The sequence below is a fragment of the Abramis brama genome, assembly GCF_963993115.1.
Source record: "Abramis brama genome assembly, chromosome: 6".
In the NCBI taxonomy this organism is placed as follows: domain Eukaryota; kingdom Metazoa; phylum Chordata; class Actinopteri; order Cypriniformes; family Leuciscidae; genus Abramis; species Abramis brama.
In genome coordinates this window covers 42264814-42291244 of record NC_139968.1, presented here as the reverse complement: position 1 = coordinate 42291244, position 26431 = coordinate 42264814, and the positions used below count along the sequence as shown (strand labels likewise).

The following is a 26431-nucleotide window of genomic DNA, read 5'->3' as shown; positions in this document are numbered from 1 at the left end:
ATGGAGGGCCAGGCCCGTGGAATGGCAGAGGGCCTGGAGACTGTGGCAGAACGGGAGACCAGGGCGGATCAGGCTGTGCAGGCGACCAGGGCGGAGCAGGCTGTGCAGGCGGCCAGGGCAGTGCTGGCAGCCAGGGCAGTGCTGGCTGAGGAGACGGCCACGGCGGTGAAGACCCTTCTGGCGGCCACGGCGGAGACGACCCTTCTGGCGGCCACGGCGGAGACGACCCTTCGGGCGGCCACGGCGGAGACGACCCTTCGGGCGGCCACGGCGGAGACGACCCTTCGGGCGGCCACGGCGGAGACGACCCTTCGGGCGGCCAGGGCGGAACAGGAGACCACCCCTCTGGCGGTCCTGGCGGATCGGGCTGGTCCGGAGGTGTATTGCCCCCCCCCAAAATTTTCATGGGGAGGCTCCCCGGTAAAGAGTCCTGGACCAGCGATGAAGAGGGCTTTGAGCTGGGCAGGACCAGCGGCGAAGAGGGCACTGAGCTGGGCAGGACCAGCGGCGAAGAGGGCTCTGAACTGGGCAGGACCAGCGGCGAAGAGGGCTCTGAGCTGGGCAGGACCAGCGGCGAAGAGGGCTTTGAGCTGGGCAGGACCAGCGGCGAAGAGGGCACTGAGCTGGGCAGGACCAGCGGCGAAGAGGGCACTGAGCTGGGCAGGACCAGCGGCGAAGAGGGCCCTGAGCTGGGCAGGACCAGCGGCGAAGAGGGCTCTGAGCTGGCGTGAAGCTCTTGATCGGCAGAAGTGACGTGAACAGTCTCTGGATCAGCAGAAGTGACGTGAACAGTCTCTGGATCAGCAGAAGTGACGTGAACAGTCTCTGGATCAGCAGAAGCGACGTGAACAGTCTCTGAATCAGCAGAAGCGACGTGAACAGTCTCTGGATCAGCAGAAGCGACGTGAACAGTCTCTGGATCAGCAGAAGCGACGTGAACAGTCTCTGGATCAGCAGAAGCGACGTGAACAGTCTCTGGATCAGCAGAAGCGACGTGAACAGTCTCTGGATCAGCAGAAGCGACGTGAAGAAGCTCAGGTTCAGGAACAGGCTCAGACTCAGGAACAGATGCGGTCTCAGGAACAGACAGAGGCTCAGGAAGCGTGGCGGCGGCCATCCTGGGAACCAGAATCAGACGTGGCCGCCATCTTGGCTGGAGACTCCCCAAAGCTGCTGCTGGATCCATTAAGTGGTGGGTTCTTCTGTAACGCTGCTGGCTGAATGATAGGAGGAAGCAGGATCCACATGCAGCAAACTTTATTTGAAAAAACCAAAAACTATACAAACTCAGACTCGGGAAACAGGACACAGGAACCAAACAGCCAACATACACAAACAAGAACCCACAAACACTGAAACAAGATACAGGGTTTAAATACAGAGACTAACAAGCTAAACAAGATAACAAGGGGGCGTGGTTAATCTGAAACACCTGGGGAGACTAATAAACAAGAAAGACTACAAAGGACTACAAAACATGGCACAGAACAGGAAATAACAAAAATGCACACCAGACAAGGGAAACACAGGACAGGAATCATGACAACTAGAACCAGGAAGTGTGATCATATTAGCCCGGCTCTGTCAACACTGCGTTTGCTCTCTATCAAACATTGCATACATTTACAAATCATGATGATTACTATAAACTACTATTACTAAGATCAGAGTTTAGAGTGACTGAAATTAACAATATCATAAAACAACAAAAATATATATTTTTTTAATTTAATTGTCATTAAAAACAGGCGAAACCAATCGTCTATTTAACCCTTTCACACGTGATTCTGACTGGGTGAGTTTATCAAGGCAACATTTATTTTAGAACGTTTCTCCATTATTGTTTCCATGGCGAACCGTCATGATCTTGATTTAAAATGTGAGATGGTGCCGCCATGTTTGTTTGCGCCGCAGTTCAAATTGTCTGAAGAGTTTGAATCTGACAGTTATGTGACATCACTGAACATTCCAAATCCCAAATGTGGGACCATATCACTCAAAAGGTTTACTCACTGCGGACATAGAGATCGAAACTCTTGATCGTGTCACTGTTGATCTGTAGTTCATAAACTCCTTCATGTTCAGATCTGGTGTTTGTGATGGTCAGAGATCCAGTTTGTTTGTCCAGCTTCAGTCTGTCTCTGAATCTCCCATCAAGAACATCATCATATACAGTGATTCTGTCGGCCGTTACATTGATTTCAGCTATTAAAGTGTTTTCATCTCCAAACCTCCACTGAATCACATCATCATCCTTCATTTCAGTAAGATCAGAGTTTAGAGTGACTGAATCTCCCGCAATCACTGACACTGTAACTCCAAACACTCCTGAAGAACAGAGTTTTTCACAGATTAAAGCTTTAAAATCACTTGATGTTGGTTTGATGAAGCTTCACTAAAATACTTTTAATCATGTAAATGTGAAGTGATTAATATTCTGCAGCAGTTCAAAGACAAAAGATGATGAATGAAAATGAGAAATAGTTAAACAGTTTTATATAATCAAGTGACTTTAATATAATCAATAACTGCATTAAAAAGATCGACTTTAATCTCAATAAGATCTCAAAATCACACATTAATTGTTCCTATACGAGAATAATGAATGTTAATCCTCTCTGACTAATTTAACCAGTAATTTATCACATCAGAACAGAAACAACTGAAACCATAAAAACACATTTAAAACTCACCATCCAGACGCCACAAACACAAACAGAGCAAAACTAATTTGAGGAACATTTTCTTCATCGGTTCACTGAAAAGCCCACGATAGTAACTCTTAATGTCTGAAACACTCAGATTGATCTGAAAGACTGAACTGAGATATTTATCTGGTTGTGTGTGAATCCTCCCCCAACCTCAGTTAGTTTCCGCTCACACATCCGTCTCCTTTAACATCACGAAAATCAACAAGCTTTTGCTGATCTTACATTATCAAATGAATTCTGGCCCTGAATGAAAACTAATAGCAGAAGAGTGAAATATTGGATTAGATATCTGTATCTACTGGTGTGTTATTTAGTGCTGTGAGCTGTCAATCATATTTGACCTCTGACCTGTGACTCTTATTTGACTGTTGATGGATTCACTTTATTTCAGTGTAAAGATGTTTTGTGTGGAGTGGAAGATTGTGAGCTTCTTATTAGCAGGAGAGAAAATGAAGAAACGCTTCAGCCACAAACTGCTGACACACACAGAGACGACAAACATCCAGCAGAAGCTGTTTATCCACCGACAGATCAAACCAGACACACAGATGTTTGTACTGATAAAATAAAAGAGAAAAACTCACCACCGCATACATTTTAAAATCCTGCTGATTAATAATAAATCCCTGAATGGTTTCGCTCCTCAGTACTTGAGCTTTTTTGTCACTTTATAGTCCTTCACATCCACTGCAGTCTCACAGTTCTGGCCAGTTGATAATAACTGGAATATCAAAATACACTGGAGGCGGAAGATCCTTTTCCTATTTAGCGCCAAACACTGGAATAGTCTTCCTAGCTTTGTTTGGGAGGCAGACACACTCTGTCAGTTTAAATCTAGAGTAAAAACACATCTCTTTAACCTGGCATACACATAACACATTATCACATTCCTATAATTCACATCCATTAAAAGGATTGTTAGGCTGCATAAATCATCTCAACCGGAACAGGAACACTTCCCATAACATCCAATGTTCTTGTAATATCGTAAGAGGAACAGCATCTACACTAATATTAGTCTGTCTGTCTCTTTCTTTATCCCGAGGTTACTGTAGTCAGCCGGATCTGGTCCGTATCCAGATCAGATGGAGGATCTGCACATAGAGATGAACACAACAGCCCTGAATGTCAGCAGAGATCGAGACAACTAGACGAGCCCTAGAGACAGACCGCCTGTGAAGACCTCGTCGACTAGACATCTTAAAATGGCAGATGTGCTGATGTGAAGCTCTGTGGTAAATTCATGAGAAACTCTACATTAACACTGTCTTTCCTGCTCTCAGTCTCTCTGTGTTTTGAGGTATACCATTTCTAGGTGTGTTCCCCGAACTATACCTTAGGAAGCTGCTTAAGATATACCTTCTTACGTGCGACGTTACCCGGCGCTGTCCGTGGCGATGGTGCTGAATCTGCTGATATCGATGGCTCGAGAATCAATTATTCTCTCGTGCAGGGGCTGTTTATGTGAGAAAGCGGTGTTCTTTATAAAAAGGCTAAAGCACTTTAGAAATAGTTGAAATTGCATTTACTAGGACTCATGGGATATTATAAAAAATAATCCAAACTATAATAGCCTATAATAGCATTGCCTACATATTTTAAAATTGTATCATATATTGCTGCCATAATAACCATTTAATTTTTTTATGTGCTTTCTTCTCTTTCCCATTTTTGTTCGCTGAGGTGGAGCTGCGATGCAATATTGTTCTTGTAAAAACTTTCAAGCATTTCAGTAATAAAAATGTACGTCACATACGGTGCTCGGCAGTGATCAAAAAGGCTTTAAACAGTGAATTTTGAATCTCTTCTTGAAAACGCAGAGATGTGGATTCAGACGGCAATTAAATTACCGTATACGACCTGTTTGTCAAAAAACAGTAGGTACTAATTTGGCCAGGGATTTTTACGCGGGTTGGGTGATAAAAAACACTGATATTATGGATTCAATCACAGACTTACCCCTGTAAATGTTTAAAATACCGTACAAGCCCATAATAAACAATATTAGCATCCGAATAGGACTTAACTGACAGTAGCCTATGCTTTCACTGGCCTTTAAAAGCTTACAGAAGATATACTTAACTAAGAACGTTTCGGGAAACACGTATTAACGATAAGGTACAGCTTAAGGTGTAACTAAGAACAACGTAGTGTTAAGAAGGTTTCGGGAAACCCAGCCCTGGTGTTTCTGTTTAAGGTAGGCTGCTCTGCGGTCTGGGTCAGCATCCCTGTGCTGCCTGTACACTGTAAAAAAATTCTAACCTCTCCAAGTCAAAATTTTCTAGTGACTGGACACATCTAAATTTTTTTAATTGGCCCAAGTGCAATTCTTGTTGCAATAGTCTGTTAACATTGGCTCAATGAGAGATAATACGTCAGACTAATTGAAAAATTTAGATGTGATCAGTCACTAGAAATGTTTGACTTGGGGATGTATTTTTTTTTTACCGTGTAAAGTCTTTGCTTTTCAGCAGCACTTAATTTCGCCATATCTGTCAAAAGGAAAGCAATATTATGTGTTTACAATGTTAATACGGTAATTAAATGCTAAAAAGTCTTTATTAATATAATTGTTGAGGCTTTTATGAAACCTTATGTTGAGAAAAAAGTTAGTGGTGTTATTGATTGTCACTGGTGTTACCGTTATGTCACTGGTGTTACCAGCAGCAACAGTAACACCAGTGACGATAACACCAGTGACAAATCTGCAGACAAAATGGCATATCTAAGATGGCGGCCACAGTAGCTCAAACCACACTTCTTAAATTGTAAATAAATCACTTAATCATGCAATTTGAAAAAATATATTAATCAAATTCCCTTTCCCCTTACTAAAAACTGTAGAACACCAGTGACACATCTTAAAGGGACTGTAAGTAGGAATTTCTCCCATCTAGTGGTGAAATTGTATTTTGCATTCAAACGAATAATGCTCTCCAGCGCCTCGCTTTTTCAAATGCGCGTTGCATCTACGGTAGCCGTTATGTACCAAAAAGCTATGACAGGATGTCTTATAATAGCACTTTGAGTTTTTCTTCGGGAGAACAGGTTTGTTATTTAAAACAAACTGAAACTTGAAACAACGAAAAAAAGAATGTTACAGTATGAATTACTGACTCTGAAAAACATTAACTATGGTAATTAGTAGTAATAAAGCCTTCTTTACTCGTTATATTTTTTGTACGTGCATTGGGTACGTGCATTGGGTACGTGCATTGTTAGATATCATCATCATCAGAGCCTTCTCTAATGTTACTTTACTCAATAGCTGCTATTCATCAAAGAGCCTGTTTAACTTTTACTATAAATGTTCTTCTGTCTATATAATAAAGTACTTCTCTATATAATAAAAAACTTATATAGTTTTTTTTTCTGTCTATATAATAAAAAACTTCTCTAATGTTACTTTACTCAATAGCTGCTATTCATCAAAGAGCCTGTTTAACTTTTACTATAAATGTTCTTCTGTCTATATAATAAAGTACACAACCAAGCAATGAAAAAAAAGCTTGTAATTAAGACCGTAACATTGACTTGCCTGTCAAGAAGAAAGCAGGCAAATTCAGCGTCTCTTTTAAAAGCTTTCTCCTGCATTAGCTATCCCGACATTAACCCTTGTTTTTGTAATCTCCGGTCACGATTCCTTTTACGGTCTATTTTGGACTTTTTCGACGACGAGGACTCCTTATCCTGTGACTCAGCATATGTATGAATGAACGGTGTATAAATAACCGTACAGTGCAGCCTTTTAAACTTGCCGGGGCAGTGACAAGCGCCTCTCTCTGCTCTGCTTCTCCGCTTCTGCTGGCTTCAGTCACGTGACGCCTGGCTCTGAACGAAACGCGTTGTGGAAACGCGTTGGCCTAGTACTTTTTGTCCCTCTCTGATATTATAGTTTTTCAAGATGGCGGAACTACATGGAAGCCTCCGTGAACCTACCCGTCCCATGTATATGAAGATAATAAATTCTTCGTTTACGAGGATTAGTCTGATCATTGGCATAGGTATTTGTACATCATTGAGGGCATATTTATTAATAAAAATATTGATTTTAGATAATAAAATACCTAAAAAGCTACACACAGTCCCTTTAAGTCCTCGCATGAAATTATCAAATTATTTATCAAATTGCTAAAAGATGAAGAGAGAGTGCACACTCACCATGTGCTTTTCAAAACAGCCATGATTAAAATGAACCTTTGACCCAGGAAGAAGTTGGCAAGGATGTTGAATTTTTCCAAAGCGGTGGTTTTTATAAATTGTAACACCAGTGACATGAAATTGAGGGACAGGTATTCCCTGTAAATTATTTATAATATTTAGTTGATATTTTAGTTTTTTAAGTAGTCCACTAAATAACTATACTACTTCCCTTTGTATTATGACATTTAAAGGGGGAGAAAAATATATTTTTTAACTCAAAATATGTCTCCAAACCACGACTCCTGACCCGAGGGACAAGCCAATTTCATGGTACTGACCAAACAAGCCCTGAAAAGTCAAAACGTCTCGATTGCCCCCCGGTGACTGGTCCTAGTATAGGTCATAAGCCCCGCCTCCCCATGTTATTCAACGGGACGTGAGACCAACTAAACAATTAAATTACACTTCAAATATCTTTTTACCAAAGGTGGTTTCTTTCATTTGCTGTCGTTTTTATCACGCTGATGTAAGTTCAAGTGTCTGTTTCAAAAATAAGTTGTTTTTTAGTTAGTTACGTGATGCGGTGGTGTAACGTCATGACTGACAGCTGTGATTGACAGGTTCTCTGAGCGAAGTAGTCACTGAAGCACCAACGGACATTTTTTCGGGATCTTCGGAGGACTGAGGAGATTGTATTTACTTTATTTTAACAAGCCTCTTGACGTACTGCAATCAATTTTTAAAAAAGTGTGCAGAATCCTCTCTCCCTGAGTGCATTCTGCGAGAGTGAGGGCGGAGCGTTGATTTCGCGGCTTTACTTCCTGCTCACTACTGCGCAGGTCTGGTCCCGAGATCGCTACTGCGCAGACTCAAGATCCAATATGTCAGCGCCATATCGGGACTCTGGCGGCTTCAGTTCTCATCAATGGAAGAGAGCGAAGGGGCGTCGTCCATCTTTTTTTACAGTCTATGGTACTGACCATGTTCTATAATATATATAAAAAATTGTTTGCAATATAACTGTCTTACATATGTTTTATTAACAATAAAACACTTCAATTAAAACAAAAAACATATATTTTGTGTCATTATCTGACACTTTTAAGTGTTTTTCCTGGTGGTTGAGGCTGGGACAGGAAAGCCACCATTTTCGTAGAATGACCCAACTGCCAAATAAGGACATTGACTTCCGGCCCAACACTTTTTATTTCTCGCTGCAGTTTTGTAGTCCAAGCTAAAGGATGCAGAAGTTACGAGAGGGTAAGTTAAAATGTTCGGTTGTTGGATGTAGTAACCCACACGCTTCATTACACCGTTTAATGTAGATGAACTGCCGCGCTTGTTACAGGACGCATGTTTAACTGAAAGAACGAGCAGAGAGAGAGACCCGGTCGCGCGCGCGCTCACTCTCTCTCTTCAGAGCCAGGCGAAAGTGTAAACAAGACATCACCGTCTCCAAACTAGACGCTGTCTTGCTCTCTCTCCCTCGCACATATTAATCAAAATAAATCGGCACGGTGGTAAAAGGTTGGAAGACCAAAGTTTCATGTGTAAATACAGTAACACACCATTGCGATACATCCATATGAAGACGTTGTTCTACAGGTTCGTCGTCTTCATTTTCATCTCGCTCCGGCTTCGACTCTGGCTCGAACATGTATGTCACGGTTGTGAATTCATTGTTTCCTCTGTGTCTCGTGTCATTGTTGTTTACATGTCTGTGAGTTTGCGTGAGTGGGCGTTGTCCCGCTCACGTGTTTGTTCAGTGCTCCAGCTGCTCGCAATCTTCTCATTCTCCACCTCAGCTGATTCACATTACCGTTCCCTATTTATACTCACTCACCTCTCCATTCCAGTGTCCATCCGTTGTTTGCCTGTTCCTGCCTGTATGTTCGTGTCGTCTTCCGGGTTGTCGTGTCTACAGTGGATCCCTGTTGTTTCACCGCACCCGAGCACAGACCACCGAGCACCTGCACTCAGCACCGAGCACTTGACCATCGAAGTCCCTGTGTGTCCAAGTCTGAGCGTCTTCCCCTGGGTGGACCGTCCGGAGCCGCTGTTTACTCGCGAGATCGCGACCACGCCTTGAGAGGAACCTTCTTTCCTGTATTGTATTATTCTGTGTTGTAGTTCCAATAAATATATTGTTCACCCGCCATTGCTTCCAGTTTTGTATCATGACAGAACGGATGGACCAAACGATGGGAGCAGCGGGTGATTCATCGGCTTCCTTAGAGGATTTCATTCGAGCGTGCATCGGCCGGATGGATGCACAGGAGCGCAGCCAGGGGGAGACAGGACGCGCCATCCAGACTCTGGTCACACAGGTGTCCGAGCTCACCCAGCGATTCCATCAGCTACAACCCCCCACTGCGCCAGCACCTCCAGCAGCACTTGCAGTTCCCCCCACACCACCCGTGCCTCTCTCCCAGTCGGAACCCAGACTGCCCACGCCTGAATTATACTCTGGTGAGCCGAATTTCTGCCGTCCATTTCTGACACGTTGCAGTATGCATTTCTCATTACAGCCCAGAACTTTCGAAAAGGAGGAGGCGAAAGTAGCCTTCGTGCTGACGCTATTGACTGGGAGAGCGGCGCTTTGGGGAACTGCAGTGTGGGAGAATCGAGACCAGTGCTGCTCCTCGTTCCAAGCCCTCTCGGCGGAGATGAGACGGGTCTTCGATCGAGCCGTCGAGGGGAAGGAGGCTGCCAGGGTCTTGACTGACCTACGTCAAGGAGACCGATCGGTGTCAGATTATTCCATCGAGTTTAAGACCCTGGCGGCCGGGTGTCGCTGGAACGAGGAGGCGCAGTGGGACCATTTCCTGCATGGGCTGGCCGAACGTGTCCAGAGAGAAATCTACGCCCTGGACCTTCCTTCAACGCTCAATGGACTCATAGACCTGGCCCTGAGAGTGGACGCTCGTCTGTCCAGGATAGGGCAGAGAACAGCCACCAACCCAGTTCCGAGTAGGAGTGAGAACCAGCGGTCCAGCGGCCTGGACACGTTCGGCTCCCACGATCCCGAGCCCATGCAGGTGGGGCGAGCTCGGCTTTCCCGGGAGGAGAAAGAAAGGCGGAGATCCCAGGGCCTTTGTCTCTATTGTGGTGGCAACGGACATTATGCCTACAGCTGTCCAGTAAAAGGCCCAGCCCGATAGTAAGTTTGAGGCTACTATCGGGTGGGATCTCCGCAGGTAAGACCTCATCCACTTCCACCATCCTCCCGGTAAGACTGAGATGGTCAACTCTGGATCACCACTGCACTGCACTCATTGACTCTGGGGCAGAAGGTAACTTTTTGGATCATCAGTTTGCACTTCAATTACAGATTCCCCTTCATACACTTTCCCAGAAGATCACAGTCAACGCATTGAACGGACAGACTTTACCCCCCATCTCCTTGGTCACCGAGAAACTTACACTCATCACTTCTGGAAATCATGCTGAAACCATATCATTTTACATCACTGACTCTCAACTCACACCCATAGTTTTAGGACACCCTTGGCTCAGTTTACACAACCCCCGCATCGATTGGAAGAGACGTACCATCTCAGCTTGGAGCACTGAGTGTCACAGTTCGTGTCTTGTGTCTGCTTGTTCTGTTGTTTCTGTTCCTGTGTTACAGGAGGAAGCGGTGGATTTATCAAACGTGCCCGAGGAGTACCGTGACCTGAGTGAAGTGTTCAGTAAGTCTAGAGCTGCTTCTCTCCCTCCGCATCGTCCCTATGACTGTGCTATAGAATTATTGCCAGGTAAGTCTCCGCCTAAGGGCAAGATTTATTCACTTTCAGTTCCTGAGAGAGAGGTTATGGAGAAATATATTTCTGATTCTCTAGCAACCGGGTTCATCCGCCCTTCCTCTTCTCCAGGGGGGGCGGGGTTCTTTTTTGTGGGGAAGAAGGACGGTTCTCTGCGACCTTGCATTGATTACCGAGGGCTGAATAACATCACGGTAAAGAATACTTATCCTTTGCCGTTGATGTCTTCAGCCTTCGAGAGGTTGCAGGGAGCGTCTCTCTTCACTAAATTGGACTTGCGTAATGCTTATCATTTGGTCCGCATCAGGGAGGGGGACGAATGGAAGACTGCTTTTAACACCCCCAGGGGGCATTTTGAATATTTGGTTATGCCTTTTGGTCTTTCCAATAGTCCCGCAGTCTTCCAGGCACTAGTCAATGATGTGTTGCGAGACATGATCGATCAGTTCATATATGTTTACCTGGATGACATATTGATTTTTTCTTCGTCTCTCCAGGAACATGTGCAACACGTGCGACTAGTACTTCAGAGGTTGCTAGAGAATGGGCTTTTTGTCAAGGCGGAGAAATGCGTTTTCCATGCACAGTCAGTTCCTTTCCTGGGACACATCGTGTCGTCTGAAGGTATGCTTATGGACCCTGACAAGGTTAAGGCTGTGGTAGAGTGGCCAATCCCAGATTCCCGCAAGGCCCTGCAGCGGTTTCTGGGATTCGCCAACTTCTATCGGCGTTTTATTCGCAATTTCAGCCAACTAGCCGCACCTCTGACCGCCTTGACCTCTCCCAGAACTGCGTTCAGGTGGTCAGACGCAGCTGAGGCTGCGTTTGCCAAACTCAAGAGCCGCTTTGTTTCAGCTCCCATTCTCATAGCCCCTGATGCTTCACGTCAGTTCGTGGTAGAGGTCGATGCGTCGGAGGTGGGGGTAGGTGCGGTGCTTTCACAACGTTCACCTTCAGACGACAGAATGCATCCCTGCGCGTTTTTGTCACATCGATTATCTCCTGCCGAACGAAACTATGACATTGGTAACCGGGAGTTGTTGGCAGTCAAGTTAGCTTTGGAGGAATGGCGTCACTGGTTAGAGGGTTCAGGGGTACCCTTTACAGTCTGGACTGATCACAAGAATTTGGAGTACATTAGAACCGCTAAAAGATTGAACTCCAGGCAGGCTCGGTGGGCACTTTTTTTCGGTCGTTTCGATTTTACACTTTCCTATCGTCCGGGTTCCAAAAACGTCAAACCCGATTCTTTGTCGCGTATTTTTGATCGTCCCGAACACGAAGCTACTCCTGAGCGCATTTTTCCTGAGAACCTGATTATCTCTTCGCTCACATGGGAGGTCGAATCGAAGGTCAAGAGGGCCTTAGAAGGGGTAACGCCTCCGATCCGGTGCCCACCTAACCGCTTATTTGTGCCGGAGGAATTACGATCAGAAGTCGTCCAGTGGGGTCATAGTTCCAGTCTAGCTTGTCATCCAGGGGTGAGTCGTACCATATTTCTAGTTAAGCAGCGATTCTGGTGGCCCCTGATGGCTCGTGATGTTCACAATTTTGTTTTGGCTTGCTCTAGTTGTGCCATTGGTAAGTCGTCCAATCGACCCCCAGCTGGGTTACTTCAACCGCTGTCGGTGCCTTCGAGACCTTGGTCCCACATCGCTCTAGATTTTATCACCGCCCTCCCACCCTCCCAGGGTAACACGGTAGTTTTGACCGTGGTGGACCGATTCTCGAAGGCAGCCCACTTTATTCCCTTGCCCAAATTACCTTCAGCCAAGGAGACAGCGGTGGCAGTCGTTGATCACGTTTTTCGGTTACATGGCCTCCCGACAGACGTGGTTTCTGACAGGGGACCCCAGTTTGTGTCCAGATTTTGGCGAGAGTTTTGTAAGTTACTGGGGGCGACGGTCAGTCTGTCCTCTGGGTTTCATCCCCAGAGCAATGGCCAAACTGAGAGAGCCAACCAAGATTTGGAAAGATCATTACGATGTTTGGTCTCCAAGAATCCCTCCTCTTGGAGTCAACAACTTTCCATGGTGGAGTACGCCCACAATACGTTACCAGTGTCATCCACGGGCCTATCTCCGTTTAAGTGTAGTGTAGGGTACCAACCACCTGTTTTTCCTAGTGCTGAGTCCGAAGTCGCGGTCTCCTCCGCCCACGCCTTCATCCAGAGGTGTCACCGTACTTGGACGAGGGCCCGTGAGACTCTCCTCCAAGTGCGGGAACGCACCAAGGCCAAGGCCGATCGCCACCGGTCAAGGCCTCCCGTATACGTCGTCGGTTCCAAAGTGTGGCTTTCTACTAAGGACATTCCGCTCCGCTCCGTTTCCAATAAGTTGGCACCCAAATTCATTGGCCCGTTTTCTGTCACTAAGATCGTTAGTCCGGTGACAGTCCGCCTCAATCTTCCTCCAGTGTACAGGAGGATTCATCCCGTTTTCCATGTGTCCAAAATTAAGCCCGTCTTTTTTGCACGCATTAATCCGCCAGCCCCGGTTCCCCCCCCGCCGCGTCTCGTAGATGGGGAACCATCCTATTCGGTTCGTCGTATTCTGGATTCCAGGCGGAGGGGACGCGGATTTCAGTACTTGGTGGATTGGGAAGGTTACGGTCCGGAGGAGAGAAGTTGGGTTCCTGCTCGTGACATCCTGGATCACTCCCTTATCGATGATTACAATCGACAGGTAAGGAGTTCTGGGAATGCCGTGAGGCATTCCTAGGAGAGGGGGTACTGTCACGGTTGTGAATTCATTGTTTCCTCTGTGTCTCGTGTCATTGTTGTTTACATGTCTGTGAGTTTGCGTGAGTGGGCGTTGTCCCGCTCACGTGTTTGTTCAGTGCTCCAGCTGCTCGCAATCTTCTCATTCTCCACCTCAGCTGATTCACATTACCGTTCCCTATTTATACTCACTCACCTCTCCATTCCAGTGTCCATCCGTTGTTTGCCTGTTCCTGCCTGTATGTTCGTGTCGTCTTCCGGGTTGTCGTGTCTACAGTGGATCCCTGTTGTTTCACCGCACCCGAGCACAGACCACCGAGCACCTGCACTCAGCACCGAGCACTTGACCATCGAAGTCCCTGTGTGTCCAAGTCTGAGCGTCTTCCCCTGGGTGGACCGTCCGGAGCCGCTGTTTACTCGCGAGATCGCGACCACGCCTTGAGAGGAACCTTCTTTCCTGTATTGTATTATTCTGTGTTGTAGTTCCAATAAATATATTGTTCACCCGCCATTGCTTCCAGTTTTGTATCATGACAATGTAAGGCTGGCTGGACAAGTCTTCCATTGTTGACATTTTGTTAATAACGTGTGAATAAAAGGTTTCTGTGCCGCTAGATAATCGTATCTCTGCTATCAAACTACAAAAATGGCCGAACGGGGTGGAGTTGAACCGAGTGTCACCGCTACAACCTGGAGAGGGGGCGGGGTATGAAGTGTCTCAATTGTATTTAAAGAGACCGCACCAAAACGAGTTGCTCTCAGACGCACATCAGAAAAGGGGTAGAAAAGGGGCCTGTGGAGCTATAATAATGAGGAATTCAGACCCAAGCATTGCAGTTCCGCTTTATATAGACTACAAATGTATGATTTATATGTAAAAAGGAACAATTTAAAAGCATGATATGTCTCCTTTAAAGTTCATTCCTCAACGTAGTTCACAAAGCACGGCTTTGAGTGGACCAGCACTCATCGAGAACCGCATTCGAAACCAGAAAGGAACAGGTGACAGTGACCATACACACCTCTCAGAACCACAGGAGACACGTTTATCTGTCCAGTCCAGCAGCGATCTGAGCATAACAGGGACTCGCTTTCTGAAGAAACCGCTGTCCGCACCTCAAGAGGAAAGGGTTCCTGAGAGAACCATTGGTCTAAATGAATATAAATGGTAAATGGACTGCATTTATATAGCGCTTTCACAGACCTATGGCCACCAAAGCGCTTTACATAGCCTCACATTCACCCATTCACACACCGACGGCGGTGTCAGCCATGCAAGGCGCCATCCAGCTCGTCGGGAGCAGCTGGGGTTAGGTGTCTTGCTCATGGACACCTCGACACTTGGTCAGGTGGAACCGGGGATTGAACCACCAACCTTTCGGTTTGTAGACAACCTACATGAACCACTGAGCCACTGCCGCCCAAAAGTCAGGAGAGTCAGTTTAGACAGTGACGAACAGGACATGCAAAGACTTCTAGGAGATTCTTTTAGCCTATCAGAGAGTTCCTTGCAAAATGCAGCGAGGAAGACGAGTCCTCAACCAGTTAAAAAGGTATTGACCCAGTTAAAGTGTTAGTTGACCACACATTTTACTCACCCTCATGTCCTTCCAAACATCTTTCTGCTTTTCTCTTTCTCCAGTTATACAAGAAGAGCAGTGAATCTTCACCAACCCCTGAAAGACACAAAGCTCTCCACCATAGCAGTCTTTCTCCTTCCCCCAGCAGGCCTGAGTCGCGCGTGATCCGGTTTACTGAACGGTCTGTGTCCTCTGAATCTAATCACAGTGAGATCCGGTCTTTGGATGATCTCTTTCCTGTAGACTCAGATGACACTCTGAGCGAGAGGAGTGCAGTATTGGATGGTAAAACACCTGTCAATTTAACATCTAGCAATCATCTAAACTATTCTTTAATAAAATTGTAAGCCCAAATTTTTATTCTCAACAAATTTCTTTTTACCCAGATTTCAAAATCAGTGTAATGACACTGGATGATCTTGCCCCTATACCTTTTGCCACAGCTGAAATATCACAAGAAAAGGTTTGTTGAATGTCTAACATGCTTTTTTTTTTTTTATCCCCCTGTAGTCAATGATTTTATCCCTTTAAACTCATCTTTGATCACCAAAATATATTTTTTTTGATATTCTTCATGCCTTAAATAGCTTGAATGTAACTCAACACAATTGTCTCATTTAGTATACGCGGTTCAATGAATATGCAAATGAGCCCCGCCTCCACGTCACTTTGTGACGTCAGAAACGCCAGCGATTTCAAACCGTGTTTTTGATTCACTGCAGTTTTAAGGAGAAAATACTCAGCAATGGTGTCTTAAAGCGTATTAAAAACACCACATATACATATAAACAACATTAAAAGCTTGATTTTCAATTGTTTTAATTTATGTTTTCAAATTTAAACAAAATATAAATTTTTAAATCACAGAAAGAAACAGAAGCCAGAAAGGAAGACAGGAACAAGAAGTCATCCAACATCTCAAAGCTCGCTTCGCCACCCACACCGGAAGAAGCCTCGGCAGCCTACGAAAGTGATTTTGAGAGCGAGATCCCATCAGAGACGCCATCAAGTGCCAGTGAGATCTCAGAACGTCTCACAGATGAAGCTAAAGATGCCTCATTGGTCAGCGAGCTCCAGTACAGCTCGTACAAATCCCAGGTTGACGACAATGATGATGATCGTACTTTATCACAATCATCACTGTCATCCAGTCGCCACTCAGACTCTTCCTCGAGGTCTAGCTCGTCCAATGCGACTGTAACCCACGGCCCCAGTCCTGACCGTCACGAGGTAAAGGAGGTTGCGGTACAGACACAGATGGATGGATTTGCCTACACGTGGTCTTCTGGTAGGTTTCTGTAATCGGTTATTTGAGCAGTTTCTTTGGGGCGTCCCTCAGGGTTATAGTGGAGGGCCACTTTTGTTCTTGTTTTTAGGACACGTATGTGGGCGAATCTTAGAAAAATAAACTCAATAACACGTCCAAGTCATATTTCAAACTTAAGGCAAGACATCCCAAGTGAATAGGATAAATAAAATTAACTTATATCACGATTCTTCTCCAGTTAATTGATTACATTAATAATCGCAAAAAAGAATTGTATTACTAGTCTTCTGAAATGTTAAGGCTAAATATGCAAATTAGGTGTTATCGATTTAAATATGCACTAATTTGCATAAAAGTTTAGAACGAAAATCTGAACATTGGATAAAGTCAGGTTCAAAATTCTTGTTTCATTTTTTTTTTTTAAGTGTATTAGAGTCAAAGATTTTTACAAGCCGCATTTCCATTACCTTTCAAATTGCGCAAATTGAAATTGCGTGTTGAATTGAATTGAAAATACGCCCAATGGAAACACGACAATTTCGTGTGGGTCTCTGCTTACTGAGGACGAAACACAAACACATTCATATTTGGTCATAAATATAAAATATACAAGTGTTTAATATTTACAAACAAAGTTTAATATTTAAGGTTAATGGTTTGATCAAACCCCTAACCCTAAGTATTAGCATCAATAATAGTAATGCTTGACTTGGCTATTGTAATAGGGGACCTATTATGACCTTTTTCCAAAGTCTTGATTTTGTATTTTTAACTAGAACAGGTTTTCCTGCTTGAATGTTGATTATTTTCCCCATATTCTCCATTGTTGCGGCTCCTCTCTTCCCAGTCTGTCAGTAACGCTCTGTTTAGTTCCTGTCTCTATGAAGCCCCTCCTTCTGAAAAGCACACTGTGCTCTGATTGGTCGGCTGGATCAGTGTTGTGATTGGTTAAGCGCTGAGTGTGTTTGGGAAATGTCCCGCCCCTAATTACCATAACCGCCAGTTTAACACACTACTAACTAACTCAACCAGGCCCCGCCCCTTTATTCTGCATATTAATTATTTAAATGAGGAATATTGTGACGTGTTCATTCCCGGAAGAAACTCAAGACTTCAATGGAGGCGTTTCAGGAGTTCAGAAACACTGACACTGATATAGAGAAGAACTCAAAAAGCAACATTACACACTAAAGAAAGATGAAGATGGAAAACATCATAACAGGACCGCTTTTTAAAACACAAATACCTTTTTCTCGTGCTTTCATCCTTGCGACAAAATTGTAGCTTTTGTTTCTCCTGTAGTTCACGTACGGGTCATCCAGCGCGACTCCCACTCCTTTATACTGGTCCCACTTGTCCCGGATGTCTCCTCCTTTAATGGGATCTTGAATGCCCTGTTCTTTAACGCCAAGACCTCCTGATCCGCTCCAGCCTGCAGGACGAATGGGAACACATTCAGCGCCGCATCAGTGGAGGCATCGGTTCACACGCAGTCTTCTGGATCACTTACCCATCTTCATGAGCATCTGATGGCCCTTGTTTTCTTCGCCCAGCCTGAGGTCGACGGGGATCGCGGCGGGAGCTGAACCCAACCCAGATGTGGAGCTGCGGAGAGACGGGGTTTCACGTCAACGGCATGCTAAATCAATATTTAAACTGGATTCATTTAATTAATTTTGTATCAATTTATGCATTTATTTGAATTTAAATACATTTTCTTTTTATAATAGATGGGATGATAGCAGGGGCGGTTCTAGAGGCGGGGCCACAGGGGCCCTGGCCCCTGCTGAAATCTGATTGGCCCCTGATTGGCCCCCGTTCCTAGGGGTGGAGGAAAAAATCGATTCTTAGATGCATCGCGATCGATGCGGACGTGGACGATTCTGAATCGATTCACAAATGTCAAAAATCGATTTTCTAAAAAAAATATATATATTTTTCCTAATAACGTAATATTGACGGAACGCAAAAGGCGGAACTCTAAAGCCTCTGTTATACTCCAGTTTGGACGCGTACACGACAGCTGCGCACAGCTCGGACGCGGACTACTTGTATTTATACTTTCTGCTGAGGTCCGCTCGGTAAACGCGTTCAACGCATGCGCAGTAGATCGGTCTGGCCAGTATAATCGATAATATTTTAAATATTTATAGTTTATATTTGCATTTATGTCAAAACCTAGACACTTTCAAACATCAAAATGACATTTATTAATATGTATTCGTGTCAAAATGACATATAAACATCTTTTCCTATTCTATTTTGCCTGGAAACGCTTCCAACAGGCTTGCGTGAAAAATAGGCATTGGTTCTATTTCTAGCATGCACGCGTTTTCCGTTTTTTCAAATTCGGCGTCCATGTTATTTCCATCTCTTTCGCGGTTTTAACCTAATGAACGCGCGCCCTTGGTCCGCGCGGTCACAAAAAATGGGAGGCACGCGCCAGTCCGCAACGAGCCTCCGCGCGCACCCCCGATGGCGATTTTTACGTCACGCGTAAACGTTCCTGTTCTGTGCCATGTTTTGTAGTCCTTTGTAGTCTTTCTTGTTTATTAGTCTCCCCAGGTGTTTCAGATTAACCACGCCCCCTTGTTATCTTGTTTAGCTTGTTAGTCTCTGTATTTAAACCCTGTATCTTGTTTCAGTGTTTGTGGGTTCTTGTTTGTGTATGTTGGCTGTTTGGTTCCTGTGTCCTGTTTCCCGAGTCTGAGTTTGTCTAGTTTTTGGTTTATTAAATAAAGTTTGCTGCATGTGGATCCTGCTTCCTCCTATCATTCAGCCAGCAGCGTTACAGAAGAACCCACCACTTAATGGATCCAGCAGCAGCTTTGGGGAGTCTCCAGCCAAGATGGCGGCCACGTCTGATTCTGGTTCCCAGGATGGCCGCCACCACGTTGTCTGAGAATCTCCAGCCAAGAAGGCGGCCACGCCTGATTCTGGTTCCAAGGATGGCCGCAGCCACGCTTCCTGAGCCTCTGTCTGTTCCTGAGACCGCATCTGTTCCTGAGTCTGAGCCTGTTCCTGAACCTGAGCTTCTTCACGTCGCTTCTGCTGATCCAGAGACTGTTCACGTCGCTTCTGCTGATCCAGAGACTGTTCACGTCGCTTCTGCTGATCCAGAGACTGTTCACGTCGCTTCTGCTGATCCAGAGACTGTTCACGTCGCTTCTGCTGATCCAGAGACTGTTCACGTCGCTTCTGCTGATCCAGAGACTGTTCACGTCGCTTCTGCTGATCCAGAGACTGTTCACGTCGCTTCTGCTGATTCAGAGACTGTTCACGTCGCTTCTGCTGATCCAGAGACTGTTCACGTCGCTTCTGCTGATCCAGAGACTGTTCACGTCACTTCTGCTGATCTAGAGACTGTTCACGTCACTTCTGCTGATCCAGAGACTGTTCACGTCACTTCTGCCGATCAAGAGCTTCACGCCAGCTCAGAGCCCTCTTCGCCGCTGGTCCTGCCCAGCTCAGTGCCCTCTTCGCCGCTGGTCCTGCCCAGCTCAGTGCCGTCTTCGCCGCTGGTCCTGCCCAGCTCAGTGCCCTCTTCGCCGCTGGTCCTGCCCAGCTCAGTGCCCTCTTCGCCGCTGGTCCTGCCCAGCTCAGAGCCCTCTTCGCCGCTGGTCCTGCCCAGCTCAGAGCCCTCTTCGCCGCTGGTCCTGCCCAGCTCAGAGCCCTCTTCGCCGCTGGTCCTGCCCAGCTCAAAGCCCTCTTCGCCGCTGGTCCTGCCCAGCTCAAAGCCCTCTTCGCCGCTGGTCCTGCCCAGCTCAGTGCCCTCTTCGCCGCTGGTCCTGCCCAGCTCAAAGCCCTCTTCATCGCTGGTCCAGGACTCTTTACCGGGGAGCCTCCCCAAGATAATTTTGGGGGGGGGGCAATACACCTCCGGACCAGCCCGATCCGCCAGGACCGCCAGAGGGGTGGTCTCCTGTTCCACCCTGGCCGCCTGAAGGGTCGTCTCCGCCGTGGCCGCCTGAAGGGTCGTCTCCGCCGTGGCCGCCTGAAGGGTCGTCTCCGCCGTGGCCGCCTGAAGGGTCGTTTCCGCCCTGGCCGCCCGAAGGGTCGTCTCCGCCGTGGCCGCCCGAAGGGTCGTCTCCGCCGTGGCCGCCCGAAGCGTCGTCTCCGCCGTGGCCGCCCGAAGGGTCGTCTCCGCCGTGGCCGCCAGAAGGGTCGTCTCCGCCGTGGCCGTCTCCTTAACCACGCCCCCTTGTTATCTTGTTTAGCTTGTTAGTCTCTGTATTTAAACCCTGTATCTTGTTTCAGTGTTTGTGGGTTCTTGTTTGTGTATGTTGGCTGTTTGGTTCCTGTGTCCTGTTTCCCGAGTCTGAGTTTGTCTAGTTTTTGGTTTATTAAATAAAGTTTGCTGCATGTGGATCCTGCTTCCTCCTATCATTCAGCCAGCAGCGTTACAACACCATTCTATATTTTTGAACGAAAACGGTTTGTGAATTTGCTACAGCAAAATGTTTGTTTTTGTTTTGTTTTTTGTCTGAAGGATTATATTGCTCATTGGAAATAACAAGAGGATGTTGGTTAGAAGTCTATTATTAAATGCTAGAGATTCAGAATATGCTGAAGTTTGTATTAATTTACTACAAGTATACTGCTAGTACAGGCACATTTATTTTCCTGTTGATTCTTTGCAATGTTGGGACAAATGCTGGCAAATGTAACCTTACAGTTGACTTGCCAAATCACTTCCATTTTGTTTTATTAATAAAATTAATATAGGAAGTATTGGAAGTAAGTTCGTTATGGGTCATCATAAATAATTTGCTTTAAAAGTACCAAGTAGTAAAAAAAAATAATAATTAATAATCGATAATCGTTACCCTCTGAATCGTAATCGAATCGAATCGTGAGGTGCCTAGACTAGAGATTCCCACCCATCAATCGTCGACGAGAAGAGCAACCGGAGAATTCTTCACAACGATCACAGATGCAATTCCATCCCCCAAACAATTAACAATAATTTACTGTTTATAAGCGACAACATGATTATGAAACTTAAAAGGTGGAATCCAGAAAGAAGTGCATTGTGTCCTTTATGCACAGTATAAATAAATGGAAAAAAAAAATCATTAAGAACTTTACTGGCTCATAATTTTTTATTAGAGCGTTTGAAAAAGGAATGACTGCCGAAATGTATTTGCACCGTACTGAATAAATTATTTTGTGTGCTTGAATGTACCCTGTATTTGGCCCCTGAATGTAACATGTGGCCCCTTAATGGCCCCTGTTACAGAAAAATCCTAGAACCGCCACTGGATGATAGGGATAATCATTCAATCGCCACCAGTTAAAAATTCAAAATGTTCAAAATAAATGTGAAGCAGCATCAAATCATATATTTTAAAATCTGGATGGGATTAGATTTAGAAAACACGTAATCTGCTCTGTAATTTTTCTTAAAGTCCCCCTGTGGTGAAAATTAAGTTTTTAATGTTGTTTATATGTCTATGTGGTGTTTTTAATCTGCTTTAAGACAAACGTGTAAATTCATAAGTCGACACCATTGCTGAGTATTTTCTTCTTAAAACTGCAGTGAACCAAAGACAGTCTCAAAAACACAGTTTGAAATCGCTGGTGTTTCTGACGTCACAAACTACCTTGGACTGCATTTATTTATGGACTGCATTTATATAGCGCTTTCACAGACCTATGGCCGCCAAAGCGCTTTACATAGCCTCGCATTCACCCATTCACTCACTCATTCATACACAGACGGCGGTGTCCTTACCTTGCCGCGGCGGCGGTTACCTTGTAACCAATCAGATCAACAAGTGGATCTCTGAGCTGAGTGAGTGGAGGCGGGGCTCATTTGCATATTCATAGAACCTTGTGTACTAAATGAGGCTGTGTCGAGTTACATCCAAGCTATTTTAAGGCATGAAGAATTTTTTTCAAGGAAAAAACATTTAAATATGTAATTTTGGTGATCAAAGATGAGTTTTAAGTAATATTGACTACAGTGGGATTTTAATATATTTGCAATTAGGCTTTCTGAATTAAAGGGACACTTCACCGATTAGCATTAAGCTTTGCATCAGTAGAAACCCGGTAGTATTTTCGAGTGACCGTGCTTCCCTCCCTCATGTCCCCCTGAAACGAGAGATTTCTGTATTGTGTGTCTGGGAAAAACCTCAGATGACGCAAAAAACGTAATTTAGCTCATCAGAGGCTTTTCTGTCCAGAGACGAGAGACTACAGCCAGTAGGAGGAGCTCGTCCCGCATGTCTTCAACCCGCCCATAGGGGGATCTCACGATAAAACACTGTCTTTTCAGTTTCGAGTCGACTAGTAGCCTAGTTGTATCATTTCTTCCGATACTGTTGATTTATAGGCTATTAACAACTTTGATAACAATTTGTTTATGACGCCGCCGTTGTTTATGCTCACTGGGCAACGCGAAGCTAACGTTATCTTGCTATTATTGCGTCCTTGTATGGGAGCTATAGTTATAGTTATATAGTTATAGGTGCTGAAACGATTTTAAGATAATGTTTCTCTTTTTCTGCATTCTGTTCTGCAATATATAAAAGCATTTATCTAAATTGGCGACATTACACATTGAATGAAGTATCAGTTAAACTCAACTTTGTTTGTAGTGACTACTTTGACTTTCCTTTATGCCGGAAGGGAGGGAGGAGGGAGGGTCTAGCTAGCCTCTGTTTTGTTTGACAACAATTCAAACGTCAACAAGAAGTTACGTCTCCCGACATCGCTTAGAGCACCTCAGACGGTCTTCGTTTCGGAGTCACATCCTGGGCCTTCCCGGTCAGAAGTGACCAGAGGCCTAAAAATGAAACTTCCTCCATCCCAGTAAAACCAATGCAATTTATTTTTGTTCTATAATATTTATTCTTTTTAATTTTGTATTTTGAGATAATTTTATTGAATTTATTAATATTTATGCAATATTTATGATCTATTTTTGCCATTGAAAATAATTTAAAAATTTATATAAATAAATGTATTTAAAAAAAAAAAAATTATACAGTATTTTAGTTTAATATAGAGTCTAGACCTTCAAAAAAAAATGTTTTAAGCAGATTAGCACCATCTGGTGAGAGTATGGAGAGAAAGCGTAGAACCATGGTGTAACCACTAGATGGCATCTACAGCTCTCTATGGAGAGGCATGTGAATTCCCCAGCTGTTTATGGACACATTTACTTTTTTGGGGGGGAGGGGGGATTTTAATATATATTTAAACAATCTCAAAAACTATTTCTTATCAAGTTTTAGATATTTTTTTTAAAAATAGTGATTTAAAGTGTTTTTGCATTATGATTACAGTCAAACCTAAACATTGTGTTAGAAAGAGAAGCTTGTGTTGCTAAGAAGCAAATTTTATACCCATTTTTTTTTTATGTCACCCCTTTACTGCTGTGTACTTAAAAAAAAAAAAAAAAATTGGTGAATTTTTATGTTTTTGTCAATTTCCCATTCATTTCCTATGGGGGTCATTTTTGACCGAAGACCACAAGTGTGACTATTTTTTTTACGAACCTTAGCATGCTCGGATCATGACCTCAATTTTTTATGTGTGTTCACATACCTAATTCCATAAAAGTCACCAAGTTTCGTAACATTCCGATGAAGCTGTGATTTTTAAAAATTCATTTTTTGTAATTAAAATTATTGGTGTGTATGTGTATACGAGTGTGTTTGTATGTGTGTGTGTGTGTGGGTGGGTGTGTCTTTTTTGCACTCTTGATATTGTAGAGTGTCACCCCTTTACAGCTGTGCACTTTTTTTTAGGATTGTGGCCGATTTGTAGATTGTACACACAAAAATTCGAAGAATTATTATTATTTTTTTGGTCAATTTCCCATTAATTTCCTATGGGTCGGTCATTTTAGACCGAAAGACCAAAATCGTTACTATTTTTTTACGACCACTTAGCATGCTCGGATCATGACCTCAATTTTTTTTTGTAAACCAAGTTTCATAACATTCCGATGAAGCTGTGATTTTTAGAAATTCAAAACAGAAAATTGTTCAGTCAGAAATGACGAGGACCGTCTGAGGGTTAAGAATCAGTGGATAAGATTTATTTACAACACTTTTCCAGAACAGTAAATCCCAAATGTTCATGTGTGTGAAGTGTATTTTACGGAGGACAGTTTCCTGAACCCGGAAGAGTACAAGACCGGCTGTACACAAGAGATATTTTTAAAAACAGGCAATTCCAACTTTTCTGAATCAAGTGAGTATTTTGACAATATCTTCATTTTTATGCATTTTTTTCCAACTCCAAGCTGTATAAACCTGAATGCTTATTGGATTTAAGCATTTCAGGTGATGCGTTTTTGTGTAATGAGGGAGGGTGTTATGGAAGCCATTTTCTGCCAAATTTAAATAAATAAATTAAATGATTAAAATGAAAATTAAAACCAGATTAACGATTTCATTACAGAAAACAGTACGCAAAATATGTGACAAAATTGAGAATGAAATTAAATGATTTCATTTTCACAGCATTATCCCTGTCAAATTGAAAAATAAAATGCAATTGGTGATTTCACATTTAATTTTCACTACAGTCTCGAGGCAAGACTGCCAATATTAAAATGAAAAGCCAAACGTGAAAAAGAAACTACAAATACAGTTTTTACAATGCTCTTTAGTAACGCTCACGCAATAATAGTGACACAATTCAAATACAAATGTACATTTTCGTTTTCATTTTAATTCCTCTTTTATTTCACAGTTTTCATTTTCGTTTTCATTTTCAAAGACAACCTGCATGCAAATTATATGTTAATGAGTGGGTGTGGCTTATTCTAGTAACGGCGCTAGAGACACGCCTTCTGTAAAGCGAAGTCGTCGACGTCCCGTGTGCATGAGTTGAATGTGTGAAACGAAATTATTTAAATGTGATTATATTGTAATCGAGACGACGAGATATGGCGAAATCTGTTAGTGAGCTTTTGCGGGAAGCTGCCGCAGCATTAGAACATGGAAACAACCAGCCTGACCATGTTAGTTATGATGTTAGACTCAGACTAGACCATAATCGAGGATGAGGTTCATTCATGTATTAGGCTGTTTTGGAAATTCAACTATTTGGGTGTACAGAAGTCTTAGTAACACAATTTCTACAACAATTATAGCCAGACATTAATACCCACTGGCTTTAACCGAGAACCTCGGCCAATGTTTCATATTCGCGTCGTGCCTAACAACGCCCTTCAGCCATTCAGATACAGCACTAGCCTAGAGTACCTTATTGCTTTTATAAAACGGTTACCACGCAATACAAATATTAATCCCGAAACATATGTATCTATGCAACTATCATGAAGTAAAATGAATTACTAAAAGCCAATTCCTTCCGCTGGAGAAAAAAATAAATAGTCCCTGACCATAAAGCAACAGAAGAAGTTACATTATTTCTCCATTAGATGGAGACAAAGACTGTCTTAATGAGTGAGTCAGTCAGTAGAGAAGACTTTTGAAATGACTCAAACTTGTGATCACGGAGAAGAAAGACACATTTGACATGACTATAGGCACGGACAACCCCATTAACTGTTAAAAGTACAAGATATCACACCGGACATTCAAACGGATTTTTTATTATGAATATAGGACTGACCTGAAGGAAAATGCTATATCTAGCCTACTGTAAATGCAGGTACACTCGCTTTCTCGATCTCATCCAGAAGTTGTTACTGGAAATGAAAATCAGCATTGTGACTCTTTTTGTACACAAACTTAAAATAACCAAAAGACACATAACAGTTAAACAGCGGACTGATACAGGCTAGTGCTGTATCTGAATAAGTCACGGCTGAAGGGCGTTGTTAGGCACGACGCGAATGAAACATTGGCCGAGGTTCTCGGTTAAAGCCAGTGGGTATTAATGTCTGGCTATAATTGTTGTAGAAATTGTGTTAAGACCTTTGTACACCCAAATAGTTGAATTTCCAAAACAGCCTAATACATGAATGAACCTCATCGATTATGGTCTAGTCTGAGTCTAACATCATAACTAACATGGTTAGGCTGGTTGTTCCATGTTCTAATGCTGCGGCAGCTTCCCGCAAAAGCTCACTAACAGATTTCGCCATATCTCGTCGTCTCGATTACAATATAATCACATTTAAATAATTTCGTTTCACACATTCAACTCATGCACACGGGACGTCGACGACTTCGCTTTACAGAAGGCGTGTCTCTAGCGCCGTTACTAGAATAAGCCACACCCACTCATTAATATATAATTTGCATGCAGGTTGTCTTTGA

General features: G+C 43.8%; 2 protein-coding genes across 2 annotated transcripts in view; one reads left to right on the top strand and one right to left on the bottom strand.

Moving 5' to 3' along the window:
- LOC311084268 (calcium homeostasis endoplasmic reticulum protein-like) overlaps nucleotides 1-17818 on the bottom strand; it is a 37061-nt gene extending 19243 nt beyond the window's left edge. Inside the window, exons 1-2 of the mRNA XM_084116190.1 lie at nucleotides 17695-17818; nucleotides 17431-17616 (exon numbers count right to left, since the gene is read on the bottom strand). Coding sequence (XP_083972316.1) covers nucleotides 17431-17616; nucleotides 17695-17710 — 202 coding nt within the window. The 5' untranslated portion in view covers nucleotides 17711-17818. The remainder of the gene's footprint in view (nucleotides 1-17430; nucleotides 17617-17694) is intronic.
- On the top strand, nucleotides 14772-16375 carry LOC311084264 (uncharacterized protein). The gene is made up of 5 exons (XM_084116186.1): nucleotides 14772-14890; nucleotides 14980-15202; nucleotides 15304-15380; nucleotides 15785-16205; nucleotides 16294-16375. The coding sequence occupies exons 1-5, from the start codon at nucleotides 14801-14803 to the stop codon at nucleotides 16323-16325; spliced, it is 843 nt and encodes a 280-aa protein (XP_083972312.1). The 5' UTR covers nucleotides 14772-14800; the 3' UTR covers nucleotides 16326-16375.
- Nucleotides 17819-26431: the final 8613 nt, after the last annotated feature.

Coding starts and splice junctions, on each gene's coding strand:
- LOC311084264 (XM_084116186.1), top strand. CDS start 14,801: ATGCAAAGACTTCTAGGAGATTCTTTTAGCCTATCAGAGAGTTCCTTG. Junction 14,891..14,979: donor GTCCTCAACCAGTTAAAAAG/GTATTGACCCAG, acceptor CTCTTTCTCCAG/TTATACAAGAAGAGCAGTGA. Junction 15,381..15,784: donor CTGAAATATCACAAGAAAAG/GTTTGTTGAATG, acceptor TTTAAATCACAG/AAAGAAACAGAAGCCAGAAA.